The sequence below is a fragment of the Drosophila virilis genome, chromosome 4, assembly GCF_030788295.1.
Source record: "Drosophila virilis strain 15010-1051.87 chromosome 4, Dvir_AGI_RSII-ME, whole genome shotgun sequence".
NCBI classification, from domain to species: Eukaryota; Metazoa; Arthropoda; class Insecta; order Diptera; family Drosophilidae; genus Drosophila; species Drosophila virilis.
In genome coordinates, this window is record NC_091546.1 from 6,759,136 (window position 1) to 6,778,303 (window position 19,168).

The 19,168-nt window shown below is 52.9% G+C and overlaps 2 protein-coding genes across 2 annotated transcripts in view; both read left to right on the top strand.

The window, feature by feature from the left end:
- The window catches only part of RpL36A (ribosomal protein L36A), a 116,729-nt gene that overhangs the window by 85,775 nt on the left and 11,786 nt on the right, over positions 1 to 19,168 (top strand). The window lies entirely within an intron of this gene.
- poe (E3 ubiquitin-protein ligase-like protein poe) lies at positions 141 to 18,115 on the top strand. The gene is made up of 15 exons (XM_032438506.2): positions 141 to 516; positions 685 to 779; positions 1,140 to 1,555; positions 1,729 to 3,895; positions 3,954 to 4,469; positions 4,531 to 7,130; positions 7,196 to 10,623; positions 10,687 to 10,891; positions 10,952 to 11,650; positions 11,710 to 12,480; positions 12,545 to 13,452; positions 13,515 to 13,994; positions 14,064 to 16,134; positions 16,196 to 17,792; positions 17,859 to 18,115. Exons 1-15 carry the CDS (start codon positions 398 to 400, stop codon positions 17,939 to 17,941), a joined length of 16,155 nt encoding a protein of 5,384 aa, XP_032294397.1. The 5' UTR covers positions 141 to 397; the 3' UTR covers positions 17,942 to 18,115.

Sequence of the window (19,168 nt, forward strand, 5' to 3'; positions counted from 1 at the left end):
ATGTCATCGAGATTGTACGTTATTTGTTTTCAATAACAAAGTATGCGTCGCCTATTTATTTTCGTAGGCAATAGAATATTTATACTATTTGTACGCGTTATGATTTTTATCTAATGTACTTACATAAATTTAATATTTAATTTTTGTGGAAATTTGCAAATCAGTTTACCAACACTAACAGCTGTGCACAAAAGGTGTGTCACATACAACTCTCCAAAAATTATACGTCTTCCATTTTCGTTACATACGTAAACAAAGAATACGCCACAACAAAGGTACCGCTAAATCAAGCACCAAAGCAAGCGCACCGTTGACAGTCGCAAAGCAATCGAACTTGAAGAAGAAGACGCAAGAAGCAAAAAAAAAAAAAAGAAAAAGGGACGTCAGAGTTAAAAAAATGTCGGCGCACAGCGGAGGTACGGATTGGAACTCGGTTGTAAAACCACTTTTATCAAATCGTACAAGCGCTTTAAACAAAAATGAAATATCAAATTTACTAAAAGCGATTACCAAATGGTGAGTGCATATGAAATTCATAATTTCAATTTACATTTCATGGTGAAATGGCGCAGTTGAAAAATTCGCCTGCCAGGTGACTTGCAAAATTAAATATGGCGACCCGCTGTGACGAAACTTTTTAAGTTTGCCAATAAAATTTCTGATTTCCAATTTGAATTTTTACAGTGAACATGAATTTTTCGATGATGAAAGCAATTACACGCAATTTTACACAGCATTTGCGGCTCTGGCGGCCGATAAGCTCATGCAAATCAAATCAAGTAAGTATCGACACCTCCTCCCCCCCCCCTGCGTAAAAATTTTTTTTGCCCCCCTCCCTGCTCTTCTAGAACTTAACACAAGGGATTTTGCTAGCGAAATGCAATTTTAACGCATGACTCATGCGGCCAGCTTTTGTTTTAAGGTGCACCCATTTAAAATGGGTTGAGTCCTATTGGTTATGTGAAAAAGTATATATATAAATTATATATACAATTATTTTTTTTTTTTGTATATATGTATGGCTATTACTTACGGTAACTCGCTGCTGAGTACAGGATATCTGCTAGTCGTGCATTCCCGACTCTCTGGTTAATGTATACCTACTTATGCATTTTCTTTGCATTTTTTCGTTTTCTTAGTATGCCAGACGCAAATATCACAATTGCACGATGCCAGCGCGGTGCTCATCCGTTTCATACTCTTCAGATTGCCGAAGGTTTCGGTGTATGAGATCAAATGGCTGCTGGTCGCACTGAAAATGCTGTGCGAGGGCCGCGAGAGCGTCGCACCGGGTTCGGGCTCCACACAATTCGACTATAATGCTGTGGCAGCGATCCTGAAGAGCGCCAAGCATCCGGAATCCAACAGCAAGAGCATCGGCAGCAGCAGCAGCGTCAACAGCAGCGGCACCGGCACCGAAAAGGAGTCGCCCAAATCGGAGATAAAACGTTCGCGTTCAGATCTCTCAACGGTTATATTGCAACAGTTGCTGGCGCCTCTGGAGCCGGGCAAAATGACTTGGGTGCCATTGAGTGAAGAGATCAGCGATTGCACCGTAAGCAATTCATAATATTTATCTTGCAGAGGGATTCTCTGAATCCATTGAGTACACACATTTTTGAGCAGGAGAAGGAGTTGAGCTAATGAAGCTACTCCTGATCTTTGGCTCGCCAAATAGCACTTTTTTCTTCACTTTTCATTCACAACACACAAACTTCTCTATCGCAGGAACAACTGCTGGCAGCCAATGTCGAGTACTTTCAGGAACAGAACGGCGTGGACACGTTGCTCGACGTGGGCGTGGGCTTGCCCATACTCAATCGCTATCGCTCCAAGTACCAGGAGACAATTGTCGGCGGCAAGCCGCTGTATTTGCCTTTGACTCAAGTGGAAGCCAGCACCGTCAAGTCGGCGATGGCACATATGCTGACCGATCTGTCGATACTGGGACAGGCGCATTCGCTGATTGCGCTGCAGCCGCTGACACCGAGTCGCATCGAGAAGCTGTCGATGTGCGGCATTGCGGCGCTGTACAATGCCGTGCTGACCTCCATAGCGGCCAGTGTGCTGAGCATGTGCCAGGCCAGCAGCGGTTCGCAGAAGCAGCAGCCAGCAGCTGCCTCAACTAGCCAGGGCAGCGGCGGCAACAGCAATCCTTCGACTGGCGGCGGCAAGGATCACGATGATTTCGAGGAGCAGGCCTGCACCATAGTGAACAAGGCGCTGGAGATCTATACAAGCATCGGCGAGATGTTTAGGGCCTCGGCACGCATGCATGTCTATCAGAATCATTTGTGCTACGGCTCCTGGCTGCTCATCAGTGGCATCCAAGGTGCCATGGGCGCATCTGGCAGCAGCAGCAGCAGCACGGCGGCACAGGGAAAAACAGCTGCGACCAGTGCAGCTGAAGCTGCAACTGCCACGCCCAGCACGCCCATAGCGCGTGTTAATCTGTTCAAGGTGCAGCAAGGATTCGGCGAGCTAAATGCGGCCATTGCTAACCACAGCATTAAGCTGCTCTCCGAGCTAATAGAAGATCTGAAAATTGAATCCGCCTGCGGCACCGCATCGACCCAGAGCGCCAGCGTGGATGTGGAGCCGGCACAATTTGATATACTGCAAAATTACACGGCACTGCAGCGTATTGTGCGCGTTCTGAACACGGCCACATTGCATCAGCTTTTCACTTTCCTGGCAACTGTGGCTTATCGCAAGGCGTGCACCTTGAAACGCGCCAATACCAAAGATCGCACCGAATGCGAACCGATCAGCTACTCCGATTCGACGACCTATTTCAATGATTCGCTCTCCTGCTCGGACAATTCAGAGGAGGATGATAGCGAAAGCTATTTGGGACATTGGTTCAAGGAGACGTTGTCGCCGGAAACGCACGATGACAATGCCAATGCGTGTGCCCAGGAGCGCAGCGGCGAACAAAAATCAGCGCTGGTACCCAAGCTGGACGAACCGCACGAATATCTGGATTTGGCTGCAGATATATTCTGTTTCCTGGATCAATTCTTGGCCAATCGTCATGTCTACATGCAACGCTATGTGAAAGCGGGCGTCAGTGATCAGCAAATGCTGCTCATGGCCAACATTATAAAAGACTTTGATCGTGATGTTATGCGTCAGGAGGCGGGTGGTGCCTGCACCGGTGGCGGTGGTTCTGGTGAGGGCAACTGCTCCAATTGGCAATCGGCCATGATACGCTTCTCGGGCGCCGCAGGACGTTATATACACAACTTGATCTCAACGTCGTTGCTCTCGGAGCAGCTGCAATCAAATCTGTTGCAGCACCTGGCGATCTCACCCTGGTCCACAGATACCAACAGCTGGCCACTGCAGGTCTATCCGAGCACGTTATCGGTGCTGGTGCAGATTCTGTTGCTGAAGCCAACGCACGAGAAGGAGGCGGCCTGCTTGTCCGTCTGGCATCGTCTGATCAACACGCTGGTCGAAGGCGTTTGTTCGGCTGCCAATGCCAGCGATACGGAATTCGAGGATCTAAATATTGAACATGCGCAGCTGTTGCTCTTCCTGTTCCACTCGCTCAATCTGATGCAGAAGAAGTCCATATTGCTGTTGACCGCCGGCGGGGTAATACGCTGTGCCGATGTCTGTCGCGGCATTAGCGGCGAGCGCATCGTCCGGAATAGCCAAATGATGCTGCTCTCACGTCTGCTGCTCTTCCTGGAGTATCTAATGAAGCATCTGTATAATGCGCCGCCCGAACTGCTCGATCAGGTGCGCTGGAATCTGTTCAGCGTGAGCAGCATGCCGGACACCCAAAAGATTACAGATCTACTCAATAGTCGCACCAAGTTGACCTCCTATTGCCGACACGACATCGAGGAAAAGTTCCGAAACTCCACTGTAGGCGACCTGAGCTCAAGTAAGAAATGCTTTTCTAATTATGAGATCTTCCCACTGATGGTTGCTTTTCTTTACAGGTATTCGTCCTACGTTTTACTCGCTGGTCACGGCCGATCCCACCAAGCCACACTGGGCTCAGGAGTTCAAGCTGGATGGCTTAGCCTGGAATTTTATATTGTGCACGCCCGACAAGCTGAAATATCCATTGTTGGTGGATGCACTCATCGATATACTGGCCATTACGGATATGTCCGCCTACACGAAGGACAAGGACAACCTGCACAATCTGTGCGCCATGCAGTATTGCTTTAGCATTGCCTGGAAACTGTTGCTCGGCCTGCCGCCGTCCACATCGCATGTGGAATCACTTAAGATCGAACGTGCGCCCAATCTGCATTCGCTGCTTTGGAGCATACGCTGCCCCTTGGTCTATTCACATTACCTGGTGGTCAACAGTCTCATCAAGCAGGGCATGTACACACAGTATGCCGAGTCCTTGTGGGCACAGGTGGGCGATCGCACCGCCGACATACGCTACAGCCTCAAGCAGACTATACTGGGCGTGGAGGCGTTCAATAAGCAGTTGAACAAAGGTACACAAAGCTGGAAAATAATGCGAATTCCCATTATTAATATTCATATTTCTTACGTTAGCTTCATCAAATCCTCGTCTCTCCGATCTGATTCTCTTGGATGCGCTGGTTGCCCACATGCAGGCCGTGGCCTGGGCCGATAAAGAGGGCTTTAAGGTGCTGCGCAAGGAGAGCGACAGTGACAGCATTACATCCGAGAGTCGCGAGCGTGAGAATTCCAGCGCTGCCACCGACCCCGAGCTCTACTCCTCCAGCGAGTCCATCGATGAGCAGCAATCGAAGCTCACGGAGGACAGCATACTCACGCCGGGAGAGCTGCTCGAGCGCACGCAGCTCAGCAATGAGCTGCTGCTCAAGCTGATGGACTCCTACAGTCTCATCTCGAATATTGTGCGCGCCCAGATGCTGAAGCAGCTGTCCAGCAACACGCCGGAGCAGACGCTCAATCTGATAGTGCCCGTGGTCAGCGACAAGCCGGCGATTATGCTGGAACTGCACGCGGCCTTCCTCAAGCTGTTGCCCAACGAGGACAAGCAGCTGATAGCCAACGAGTGGCCCAAATGTCTGTTGGTCAACGATGAAGCCTTCAATGGCAAACAGCATCCCGTGGAGCCCTACACGCTGAATGTAATCGATGCGCACATCACAGAGTTAACCAAGTCCACCATGTACTCCACGCTGCACACGCTGAAGCATTGCTTGAAGTCCATTTTGCATTTGCTGGAGCTGTTGCTGCCCTTCTGCACGGCCATTGGCGATGTGGAGACGCAGCTGAAGCCGCTGCTCATTGCCTCGATGATGGACATGCGCACCGATTATCTGCAGAGCCAGAGCGAACAGTGCCTGCGCGAGATCCTGCACGGCCTGACCAACGAGGCGCACAAGCAGCTGCTCTTCGAGCACATGATCGGACACTGTTATGACATGTTGATTGAATTTGCCGCCGAGCTGAAGCAGCCGCCGGCAACAGGAGCTGTTGCTGAGCAACAGGAGCAGCGTGCACTCTTCAATGAATCGATGTTGTTTGCCGTGCTCAAGACCATGATTAAAATGCTGGATGTGCCCACCGCTGTCCAGGCCATGCGGCATTTCTTCAAGGAGCAGCGCGCCGGCAGCCTAACCACACTTTTGCTCTCCTTTACGGGCACAACGCTGCCGCTGAGCTATGCTCGCAAGATGCTGCAGTTTGTGGAACGTCTGTTTGAGCAGGCGGCACAGCCGGATGCACATTTCCAGCACGAGGAACTGGTCGACTGCTTTGCCGGGCTGGCCAGCGTCGATGTGGCGCGCCTCAAGCTCTGGCTGGCGCACATTATCTATGGACCCAATGTGGTGGGCGCTGCGGCCAACAACAGCAGCTGCGAGGCTTCCTGCAAACTCTTGACTAGCATTATGCAGCCCTCGAGCAGCTCGAGCAGCAATGCTCAGACGCCAACTAATATGGCCACCGTTTCGGCCATGCCCAGCATATCGGATCAACTGGATGCCATGGACATTGACTATGACTGCGCGGGCACGGGCAATGCGGCGCCCAATACATCCCAGATACTGAGTCTCTGGCAGGGCACAAACCAGCCCAATAATCAGTCCGAGGACTCCTCGCAGGCCTGCGATCAGCAAAGCGCCAGCACCCAGCCGCGCAACGGTGCGCTCCTGCTGAGCTTTGTCAAGTCGCTGGTGCGCGACCAGCCGGCAGCTGCCCAGCTGGCGCCGCCGCTCTTCCAGGCGCTGCTGCAGCTGGGACAAACGTTGATAACGCCGCCGCAGGATGGTTGCGATTTTGCGGATGTGCTGCAGATTATGATCACGCTGGCGGATGCGGCGCCCGCACGCGGCCATGTGGCCTTGTTCAATACGACGCTGTTGTGGTTGGAGCTGGCCAAGCTGCAGCTGCCGGACAAGCAGCTGCGTCATGCCGAGAACGTGAGCGCTCTGCTGCGCTACCTCAGCGAGCTGTTGCAGGGCATCGGCTTTCGGGGCAGCCGGCAGCATATGCCGCCCTGGGATGATGAGCTGCAGTCGGACATTGATGAGCTGTATGATGAGCTGGCGGATGATCAGCAGGAGCAGGATTCGCTGCTGGATGACTCCGACGAGGATACGCTGAACAACAAGCTGTGCACCTTCTCGCAAACACAAAAGGAGTTCATGAACCAACATTGGTATCATTGCCACACCTGCAACATGATCAACACTGTCGGCGTCTGCTCCGTTTGCGCCCGCGTCTGTCACAAGGGTCACGATGTCAGCTATGCCAAATATGGCAATTTCTTTTGCGATTGCGGCGCCAAGGAGGACGGCTCCTGCCAGGCGCTTAGCCGCCGTCTGCCCACCAGCGGCTGTGATTCACGCGACGGCTATGTCTCGGCTCACATGAGCCTGCTGGCCGCCGGCAAGAAGCGGCAATCGCCGCCCACACAAGCACGTAAGGATTCGCTGAGCAACGAGCGCATTGCACTGCTGGGCAAATTGCTGGAGCCGCATCGTGAGGCACTGCAGCATCCGGACCAATGGCTGCTGGTCGTGCGCTGCATTCTGGAGTATTTCGATGTGCTGCTGCCTTCGATACGCGAGAATTGTACTTTATACTCAATTGTGGGCTGTCACAAGCGCGCAACGGCCGCACTAGAGCGACTGCATCAGCTGGATCAGAGTTTCCAGGTGCGTTGGTTTGGTCAACTGAAAGCAGCATTGGGCTTACAATTATTGTGTTCCGTTCGTTTTAGGTGACGGATCAGCTTATGTTTGCCACACTGGGCTCCCAGGAGGGCGCCTTCGAGAATGTGCGCATGAACTACTCGGGCGATCAGGGCCAGACGATCAAACATCTAATATCATCGGGCGTTGTGCGACGTGTCGCCTTCTGTTGCCTGTCCTCGCCACATGGCCGACGCCAGCAGCTGGCCGTGTCCCATGAGAAGGGTAAGGTGACCATATTGCAGTTGTCGGCGCTGCTCAAGCAGGCGGACGCCTCCAAGCGCAAGCTGACGCTAACACAGCTCAGCTCGGCGCCCATAGCGTGCACCGTGCTCTCGCTGGCCGCCAATCCCTGCAACGAGGACTGCCTGGCCGTGTGCGGCCTAAAGGAATGCCATGTGCTGACCTTCTCCAGCAGCGGCAGCACCAATGAACACATCGTGGTCACACCGCAGCTGGATAACGGCAACTACATCAAGAAGGCTGTCTGGCTGCCCGGCTCGCAGACGCTACTCGCGCTGGTCACCTCGGATTATGTGAAGATCTACGATTTGGCACTGGATGCATACAGTCCGAAATACTATTACCTGGTCGCCGTGGGCAAAATACGCGATTGCACCTTCATGTACCAGGAGGGCGCCTATTATATGCTGACCTTTGCCAGCAGCGGTTACATCTATTACCAGACCCTCGATGAACAGAGTCTGGCCGTGCACGGTGACTTTTATGTAACGAATACACTGGAGCTGAGCCATCATCATATCAAGGATGTCAATGGTCAGGTGGGCGGCGGCGGTGTCTCCATTTACTACTCGCATGCGCTGCAGTTACTCTTCTATAGCTATGCTTCTGGTCGCAGCTTTGTCTCGCCGCTGACGAACGTCAATCAGGGCGTCAAGGGTATCTATCATCTGGACACCAATTCGGCAGTTAGCAAGTCCTCATCAAAGGGTCCGCTCCAGCCGCTGGTGCAGTGGACCGAAGTCGCCGGCCATCCCGGGCTCATATATGCCAACATGCAAACTTCGAATAATCCAATTATATTAATGCTCACGCCGGAGCTCATCTACATGCAGGAGATCAAGGCGCAGTCGGCCAAGTCGCGCATCATGGACGTGGTCGGCATACGTCATTCCGTGGCCGGCACCGAGAAGACCACGTTGCTGCTGCTCTGCGAGGATGGCAGTTTGCGCATCTTCTCTGCCCAGCCGGAGCACACCAGCTTCTGGCTGTCGCCGCGCGTCCAGCCGCTGGGCAATCAGCTGTATTCCGCCACGCTGCTGGCCAAAAGCGGCAGCTCCGTGTCCGCCACAAGTCCCAAATCGAGCAAGCCCAACAAGCTGCCACGCAAATCAGGCGGCGGTGCTACTGGCAATGCTCCGGGTGCTACTACTGGAGCTGGAGCTGGTCAGCAGAAACAGTTGACATCGGGCGGCGTGCCCGTTTTTCCCATTGATTTCTTCGAGCACTGCAATATGCTGGCCGATGTGGAGTTTGGTGGCAACGATCTGCTCCAGATATACAACAAGCAAAAGCTGAAGACACGTCTCTTCTCCACGGGCATGTTTGTGGCCAGCACCCGGGCCAATGGCTTTACGCTGGAGGTGCTCAACAACGATCCGAATGTCGTGATGGTAGGCATACGCGTTCTCCTAGGCACACAGGACGCCCAGCGCGCACCTCAATCCGTGACCATATTGGGACGCACAGTGGCCACGCCCGTGCGCCGGGCACGCTGGTTCGATATACCGTTGACGCGTGAGGAGATGCTGCAGTCGGATAAGCTGCTCAAGGTGTGCTTTGCCAAGTCACAGGATCCGGAACATGTCACCCTGCTCGATTGCATAGAAGTGTACGGCAAGTCCAAGGAGCTGGTCGGCTGGCCGGACGACAGCGAGGATTTGCCCGCAACAGCGGGCAGTGCCAGCACGGCCGCAGCCGTTACCTCGCCCGCCAGCGCGGCCAATTTCGGCGAAGGCTTCAACAGCATCACCCAACTGGATCGCATGTGCACCCATCTGCTGGAGGTGCTCGACTGTGCCCTCAATTTATTGGGCAATGGCGGCGCTGTGGCCCTGGCCATGCGCCAGAAAGCGATCAAGACGGCGAGCGCTTTGCTGCTGCTGCCCACACCGAATCCCGTGCAGACCCAGGCACGTTATGTGCTGGCCACATTGTACGGCAGCCGTGGTGCCTATCATGCCTACAAGGATAGCGTCCTGCTGCAGTTTGTGCACGGCGAGCTGCAGGCAACGCAGCCGAAACTGACGCAGCTGGATACGCTGCAGGAGATCGATCCGGAGGCCTTCTATCGCCTGATACTGCTCGTGCGCGGCATTGCCAATGCCCGTCCGCAATCGCTGGCCAAGATTTGCGCCGAATGCAACTACGATATTGTGCCCGCCCTAATGGCCATGGTGCTGGAGCTGCACAAGGTGACGCCGGCGCTGGATGAGCCCACGAATATTGTGCGACGCGGCCTCTGCCAGACGGAGACCATTGTCCATTGCCTGGTGGAGATAATGTACGGATTTGCGCTGGCCGATGCCAGCCAGGTGGGTCGCATGACCAAATACTTCATTGAGCTGCTCAAGCATGACGCGAGCGTGATTAGTCATAGCGCTAAGGAGGCGCTCATCCTGCTGCTCAGTCCGCGCATGAAGCGACGCAAGGTGGCCATTGCGACCACGCCGCCCGCGTGCTCGACGCCCACGCCTTCGGCGTCTGCCATCAGCAGCAGCAATTTAAGTGCTTTGCAGGGCGCCGCCTCGCAGGCGGCCAGCGATATAATTGAGGAGGCCGCTGCAGCGGCTGTGGATGCCTCCGCTGGCGCTGCTGCCGATGCCAATGCTCTGCTCGATGCGGATCCGGCGGGCGTTAATCAGCAGCAGCAGCAACAACAGCAGCAGCAGCAGCAGATGCTCAATCTGGAGGCCTTCATGGGCGGCGGCTTCCCACGACTGCTCGGCTTGCCCGAAGACGCCGACGATGAGGCCATCATGGACATTGCCATTGCGTTAAGTCTGCAGCAGCATGGCGGCGATGCGAATGCGCTGCAATCCCTGCAGCAGGGCTTGGCGAATTTGCAGGGCATACGCCTGGCGGCGGCAGCCACGGCAAATGCTGTGGCCAGCGGTGATGCAGGCGGCTCCGATGATGATGAGGGCTCCAATGTGGCAACAGATGGCTCCACCCTGCGCACCTCGCCCGCCGAACCGGCGGGCAGCGGCGGCTCCGAAAGCGGCGGTAGTGGTGTCGAGAGCATTGGCGGCACATCGGCGCGCAGTAGCAATTTTGGTGACCATGCGAATGCCTCGCCGCCGCGCCAGAGCAAGGACCAGGAACAGGAACAGCCGGGCACAAGCAGCGGCTGCGTCGCAGCACTCAGCGCCATGAGCAGCAGCGAGGACAACGAGATTAACGAGGACGAGAAGCTGAACAAGCTGCACGATCTGAGGTAGATGCTAGAAACTGAACTTATAATTTATGATAAATTTTGTAATTGAATCAAACCCAACAGAATCGCTGTGCTGGAGAGCATCATCGAGCATCTGGGCACGTTCGATCTGTGCAATGGCCTGCAGGCTATTCCGCTCATTCAGGTCATCTTGATGCTGACCACGGATCTGAATGGCAACAATGAGCGGGATCAGCAGGTGCTGCAGGAGCTGCTCGCCGCACTGGTCGAGTATGTGGAGATTGGCAAACGTGGCGCGGCCACCAAGGTAAGGAGTGTAAATCCTTATAATGGAAAGCAAATCTTATAATCTTTATAATACTTTCAGATGGAGACCAAGTGTCCCGGTAATGAGGTGCGTCTGGCGCTGCTCTCGCTGTTCGGCGTCATGATGGGCAAAACCAAATCCAAACAGACGGGCACCACATCGCCGCCGCATCAGTTCAAGGACAACAGCTCGTTTGTGGCCAGCACCACGGCGAATGTGCTGAGCAAGAGCGGCGCCTTTGTCTATGCTCTCGAGGCGCTCAATACGCTGCTGGTGCACTGGAAGCAGGTGCTCGGTGATCCGTATGCTGCCGGTGGCACGGGAGTCGCGCTACCCGTTAGCGGCAATGCGTCCGGAACGGGTGCAGGCACAGCGGGACAGCTATTGAAGCCCATCAAGCACGGACCCAAGCCGGACATATCGATACTAATACCGCACAATTATTTGAAAAACTATCCGGACATATTCGAGTCGTATGATGCGCTGCTCACAGAGATTATTGTGCGTCTGCCGTATCAGATTCTGCGCCTGAGCAGCGCCCATCCGGACAACTATGACAGCGGCTTCTGCGAGGCGATGACCTTCACGCTGTGCGAGTACATGATGCTCAATCTGAATGCGCTGCTGCGTCGCCAGGTGCGCAAGCTGCTCATGTACATCTGCGGCAGCAAGGAGAAGTTCCGCATGTATCGTGACGGGCACTCGCTGGATGCACACTTCCGTGTGGTCAAACGCGTCTGCAGCATTGTCAGCACCAAGGTGAGTGTCAGTTCTTTGCATGATGAGCTAAATTTAATAGTATATTATTGTTCCTGCAGAACGGCGCTCCTTATAATGCCAATCCGCCGCTGCTCAGCTACGATGCGCTGGTGGAGCTGACGGAGCATTTGCGCACCTGCCAGGAGATTAGCCAAATGCGCACAGGGAATTGGCAAAAGTTTTGCGTGGTCCACGAGGATGCCCTGGCCATGCTAATGGAGATTGCATGCTATCAACTGGACGATGGCGTCTCGCCCATCATTATCCAACTACTGCAGGCAGCTGTCTGCAATATACCCCAGCCCATGAGTGGCATCAAGCAACAGCAGCAGCAGCAGCAGCAATCGCAGCAGGCTTCGACCAGCAGCAAGCTGCGCAGCGAGCGCGAGAAGAGCGAGGATACGGATACCGCGTACTATTCTAAATTTGATCCGGCCCAGTGCAGCACTTTTGTCCACCAGATCTTTCGCTATGCCAGCGATGCGCTCATCATACGCTTTGTGCGCATCTTTCTGCTGGAGAACAATGTCAGTCAGCTGCGCTGGCAGGCGCACTCCTTCATGACGGGTCTCTTCGAGCACGCGAACGAGCGTCAGCGCGAGAAACTGCTCAGCATCTTCTGGAATCTGTGGCCCCTGGTGCCCAGCTATGGTCGTCGCACGGCACAGTTTGTCGACTTGCTTGGCTATCTGACGCTCAGCACGCGCAGCATTACGGACCGTTTGCCGGAGTTTGTGTCGCGCGCGGTCGAGGTGCTGCGCCAGCAGAACGAACTGCTCTGCAAGCATCCCAATGCACCCATCTATACCACACTGGAGTCCATACTGCAGGTAAATAATTGTAGAATTCAATTCCAAACAAATGTGCAACAAATCTTAACAATTCGCCTGACAGGTAAACGGCTACTACCTGGAATCGGAGCCATGTTTGGTGTGCAACAATCCGGAGGTGCCCATGGCGAATATAAAGCTGCCCTCGGTCAAGTCGGACTCCAAATACACGACCACCACCATGATCTATAAGCTCGTGCAGTGCCATACCATTTCGAAGCTAATCGTGCGCATTGCCGATCTCAAGCGCTCCAAGATGGTGCGTACCATCAACGTATACTACAACAATCGCAGTGTGCAGGCCGTGGTCGAGCTCAAGAATCGTCCGGCGCTCTGGCACAAGGCACGCACCGTCTCCCTGCAGTCGGGCCAGACGGAGCTGAAGATTGATTTCCCGCTGCCGATCACCGCCTGCAATCTGATGATCGAGTTCGCCGACTTTTACGAGACGGTCAGCGGTTCCAGTGAGAACTTGCAGTGTCCACGCTGCAGTGCAGCGGTGCCGGCATATCCGGGCGTTTGTGGCAACTGCGGTGAGAATGTGTTCCAGTGCCACAAGTGCCGCGCTATCAACTACGACGAGAAGGATCCGTTCCTGTGTCATTCGTGCGGCTTCTGCAAGTACGCTAAATTTGATTTCAGCATGTATGCGCGCGTCTGTTGCGCCGTGGATCCCATAGAATCCGCCGAGGATCGCGCCAAGACTGTGCAGCTGATCCATAGCTCGCTGGAACGTGCCGATCGCATCTATCGCCAGCTGTTGACCAACAAGCAGATGCTCGAGCTGCTCATCCAAAAGGTGGCCGAACATCGCAGCAGCGATCGCCTTGTCGAGGACAATATGGGCAGCGTGCATAGCACCTCGCAAGTGAACAAGATCATACAGCTGCTCGCCCAGAAATACTGCGTGGAGTCGCGCACCAGCTTCGAGGAACTAAGCAAGATTGTGCAAAAGGTCAAGGCATGCCGCAGGTGAGCTCCCATTCTTTCCACTCTCAAGGACTGGCGTCATATTAATTCCATCTTTCTTTTAGCGAACTGGTTGCTTATGATCGCCAGCAGCAGGATCAGCCGGCAGCTAGTCTGCCCTCGGGCGTCGAATCGAATCATACCACAAATCGCTGCTACGGCTGCGCCCTGGCATCCACCGAGCAGTGCCTCACGCTGCTGCGCGCCATGGCCTACAACTATGACTGTCGCGTCGGTCTCTATAGTCAGGGCCTGGTTAGCGAGCTGGCCGAGCACAATTTGCGTCGTGGCACGCCTCAAATCCAGGAGGAGGTGCGCAATCTGTTGGTCGTGCTGACCAAGGATAATGCCGAAGCTTGTATGCATTTGCTGCAGCTGGTCACAACGCGTGTCAAGAATGCTCTGATGGGCGCCATACCTTTGATCAGCCTGGAGGCGGCTGTGCATCAGGAGATGACGCTGCTGGAGGTGCTGCTCGGCCAGGATGACGTCTGCTGGGAGTACAAGCTGAAGGTGATCTTTGAGCTGTTCATCAGCAACTGTCGGTGAGTCGTTGGAAATTCCATAAATTAATCTAGATAATTTTTATAACTGTTGTCTTATTACACAAATAGTTTGCCTCGTGGTCCTGTTACTTCGGTGCTGCATCCATGCCTGCGCATCATGCAGAACCTGATTTGTCCCGCGTTGCCGATCAGCGGCAACAAGAACAACAACAACCAATCGCAGCAACAGCAGCAGCAGCAACAACAACAACAACAACAGCAGCAACAACAGCAGCAGCAGCAGCAACAGGCACAGCAGCCTTTGGGTCCCACAGAGCTGTGCAGCATCAAACTGCTGGAGGGCAACACCATCGATTATCGCGCCTGGCTCAGCTCCGATCGCAATCATGAGTACAGCGCCTGGAGCAGTCGCATGCCTACCAACAAATATCAGCGCCAGGAGGGCGGCAAGCAGCAGCAGCAGCAGCAGCGGATCAGCAACAACAACAGCAGCAACAAGCAACAGTCGCAGGTGGGTGATGCGCCGCTCAAGGGCGGGCGACGTGCCGAGGTGCGTGCCACCTTTTTGGCCGAAAAGTATGCACATCGCTGGCGCCAGCAGGTGCTGGACAAGGAGAAGGTCATCAAGCCGCTCGTGTTCAATGCCAAGTGGATACAGCCGCTGCTCTTCAATGCAAACTCGCGCTTCGGCCGTCAGCTGGCCTGCTCACTGCTCAGCGGCCTGTGCCGCACCAGCGAACGGAAGCAGCAGGCGCTTAACATGCTCACCGGCTTCCTCAGACATGTGGGCGAGGCGGGCGAGGCGAGCGCCGAGTACTTGACTCTGTATCGCAGCGTGGCCACCGAGACTCCCTGGCTGCAATATCTGGTGTTGCGCGGCGTGCTCAGCGAGATCTCCCAGCTGCTGGCGGTGGAAATTGGCAAAATACATCGCATGGAGGAGCATTCGTTGTCCTCGGATCTGTCGCTGGGCTATGCGTTGCGCCAGTATGTGGAGCTGCTTTGGCTGTTCCTCGAGTGTCCCAACATCAGGCGCACGTACAAGACGCGTCTTTTGGGTCCTGTGCTGGAGAGCTATTTGGCATTGCGCAGTTTGGTCGTGCAGCGGACGCGTCTGATCGATGATGCCCAGGAGAAGCTGCTGGAGATGCTGGAGGAGATGACCAGCGGCACCGAGGAAGAGACGCGCGCCTTTATGGAGATACTCATCGATACGGTGGAGAAGACACGCATGAATGACATCAAGACGCCGGTGTTTATATTCGAGCGTCTGTACTCGATAATACATCCCGAGGAGCACGATGAGAGCGAGTTCTATATGACGCTGGAGAAGGATCCGCAGCAGGAGGACTTCCTGCAAGGGCGCATGCTCGGCAATCCGTATCCCTCCAGCGAGGTGGGTCTCGGTCCGCTGATGCGCGACGTGAAGAACAAAATCTGCACCGACTGCGAGCTGATTGCCCTGCTGGAGGATGACAATGGCATGGAGCTGCTGGTGAACAATAAGATCATTAGCTTGGATCTGCCCGTCAAGGATGTATACAAGAAGGTATGGCTAGCCGAGGGCGGTGATCGTGATGCCATGCGCATTGTCTATCGCATGCGCGGTCTGCTAGGCGATGCCACCGAGGAGTTCGTGGAGACATTGAACAACAAGAGCCAGGAGCAGGTCGACACCGAGCAGCTGTATCGCATGGCCAACGTGCTGGCCGATTGCAATGGACTGCGCGTCATGCTGGACCGCATTGGTAGCCTGCAGCGTATTTCGCGCCAGCGTGAACTTATCCAGGTGCTGCTCAAGCTGTTCCTTATCTGTGTGAAGGTGCGTCGCTGCCAGGAGGTGCTCTGCCAGCCGGAGGTGGGCGCCATCAACACGTTGCTGAAGGTGCTGCAAATGTGCTTGCAATCGGAAAATGATTCCATACAATCGGCCGTCACCGAACAGCTGCTCGAGATTATGGAGACCATATTGTCGAAGGCTGCCAGCGATACGCTCGACTCCTTCCTGCAATTCTCGCTGACCTTTGGCGGACCGGAATATGTCAGCGCATTGATCTCCTGCACCGATTGCCCGAATGTCCGCAATAATCCTTCCGTGCTGCGTCATCTTATACGCGTCCTCGCGGCGCTCGTCTACGGCAACGAGGTCAAAATGGCGCTGCTCTGCGAACATTTCAAGGTGAGTCTCTTCAGCTGGCTTTGACTGTTTCCATTTATTATTAATCCTATACAATTTACAGCATACTTTGGACTTCAATCGCTTTGACAACGAACGCACCACCGAGGAGGAGTTTAAGCTGGAACTTTTCTGCGTGCTGACCAATCAGATCGAGCACAACTGCATTGGCGGCACTCTGAAGGATTATATCGTGGGCCTGGGCATTGTGGAGCGCGCTTTGGCCTATATCACGGAGCACGCGCCGTGCGTGAAGCCCACTTTGCTGCGCACCGACTCCGATGAGCTGAAGGAGTTCATTTCGCGTCCGAGCTTGAAGTACATTCTGCGCTTTCTCACCGGCCTGGCCAATCACCATGAGGCCACACAGCTGGCCATTAGCAAGGACATAATACCGATTATACATCGCCTGGAGCAGGTGTCCAGTGACGAGCATGTCGGCAGTCTGGCCGAGAATCTGCTCGAGGCGCTCAGCACAGATGCGGCGACGGCCTCGCGTGTCCAACAGGTGCGCGATTTTACGCGTGCCGAAAAGAAACGCCTCGCAATGGCCACACGCGAAAAGCAACTGGATGCCCTGGGCATGCGCACCAACGAGAAGGGCCAGGTGACGGCCAAGGGCTCCATACTGCAGAAGATCGAGAAGCTGCGCGACGAGACGGGCCTGACCTGTTTCATCTGCCGCGAGGGCTACGCCTGCCAGCCGGAAAAGGTGCTTGGCATCTACACGTTCACCAAGCGCTGCAATGTCGAGGAGTTTGAGCTGAAGTCACGCAAAACCATCGGCTACACGACCGTCACCCACTTTAATGTGGTGCATGTGGATTGTCACACCTCGGCCATACGGTTGACCCGCGGTCGCGACGAATGGGAACGCGCCAGTCTGCAGAATGCGAACACACGCTGCAACGGACTGCTGCCTCTTTGGGGTCCGGCTGTAGGTGAGGCGGCCTTTTCCGGCTGCATGACCCGTCACAGCAGTTACATGCAGGAGAGCACCCAACGTTGCGACATCTCCTATGCCAGCAGCGTGCACGATCTGAAGCTGTTGCTGATGCGTTTCGCCTGGGAGCGTAGCTTCCATGATGATGCCGGCGGCGGTGGCCCCCAATCCAATATGCACTTTGTGCCCTACCTGCTCTTCTATGCGGTCTATTTGCTGCTTTCCTCTCGATCTGCTGCACGGGACAGCAAAACGCTGCTCAACTATTTGACGTCAGCGCCATCCGACAAGTGGCTGGAGTGCGGCTATGAGGTGGACGGACCACTTTACATGCTAACCATATCCCTCTCCCTGCACAGTCGCGAGTTGTGGAACAAGCATAAGCTGGCGCATTTGAAACATTTGCTGGCAGTGGCTCAGGCGCGTCATGTGTCGCCATCGGTGCTGTGCAAGGCGCTGCTGTCGCCGGCGGATCGACAGGTCAAAGAGTATAGCGTATATAAGCCGTTCCTTATGATGTGGGCGCTTGTCGATTTGATGTACAACACGCTCTTCAGAACGGTCAGCACCGTCAAGGAGGAGGATTGGCCCGCATCGCTATTCGAGTATATACGCAAAAATGATGAGGCCATGCTCGACTATACGGATCGTATACTGCAAACCTTTACCAAGGAGTTTTTGCCCTGCACCTCGTTTGGCGAGTTCTGCGATGTGGCGGGTAAGTTGCGACTGTCACAGATACATGTATTTCCATTTTAATAATATTATATATCCCATTTTTAAGGTCTATTCGATCTGATCGAGCAGCCGGACAGCTTCATTGAGGATGTGCTCGGCTCGCTGCCCACCACAACCAGCTCTAGTTAAATTCAAATGCAGTTCTCATCATATTTAAAGAAATTGATAACCCAATCTAAACACTAATCAGGATTAGCTGCCGCTATCCGTTTATAAGCGTATATATCTAACTATATGCATATACTTATATATTTATCACCTAAAACTATTTAATCAATAAAATTATTCGTTTGCACAATGAAATCCCGCACTTTTTGTTTTTTTTTTTGTATACATATTACTCATATGAATTACCATAACTTTATTTATGAAACACGAAAAACGAAAACTAATCGATATATAAATACAAAATAATACACATTATAATTATTTATATATATATAATAATATTGCAAAAAGGGGGACGTACGTAGCTACCAAATAATTCGTTTTGTAAATATCATCCGTATACTTAATTACAAATTTCAGTTCTAAAAATTTTTGCTAATCTTGTTAAACGCAAAAGTTTAAAAACAAAGTTCAGCAGTCGAGAGAGAGAGAACGTTGAAAAATTATGTTTTTATGTGGAGGATTATTATATGTTTTTCCCTTGTAATTTTAACTAAACCGAGAAACAAAATTGCATTTATAATTTAACTAGTTAAAATATAACTTTTTTTCTGTTAAAATGAGACGTCTAGAAATTGGAATATTTGTTAATTTAGGGCTCAACTCTGCGACTACTGTAGATATTTATAGCAACAAAAAATATATAAAAATAAGAAGAGAGAGCTATAATTTAAAGCTGTGAGAAAAATTTGTTACAACCTTTTGGTCACTCGAGTTTTTTTTTGATAAGTGTATCTAGGGGGTGAAAGTATAGAATCACTGAGATAATGTTTTGTTCGATATTTGTTCATTTTTGTTTGTTTGTTTGTTGTGTTTAAACATAACGAGTGTATTAGTAGAGAGCGCGCTGGGTAGTACGTAGTACATAAATACATTAGTTTCGTTTGTTTTGTTGTATGCTTAAATTAATATAGGTACTTAGGTGCAAAAAGTGCGAGAGCTTGTCGTTAAATTAAACTAAATTGAGCAAATGCCAACCATCAACCGAGATAGAACAGATCGAAAGAGAGAAAATATACAAAAATAAAAATATATATATAACATAATACTCTCTATACAAGAAATAATCGTAAGCGATAATACCACCTTAAACCAATAGCATAAAAAATATCATAGTTAGAGATTCGTTTTCGTATTCGTTTCAATGTTTCATCAAACTGGGAATTGGGCGGCGCCGACGAGCCGTAG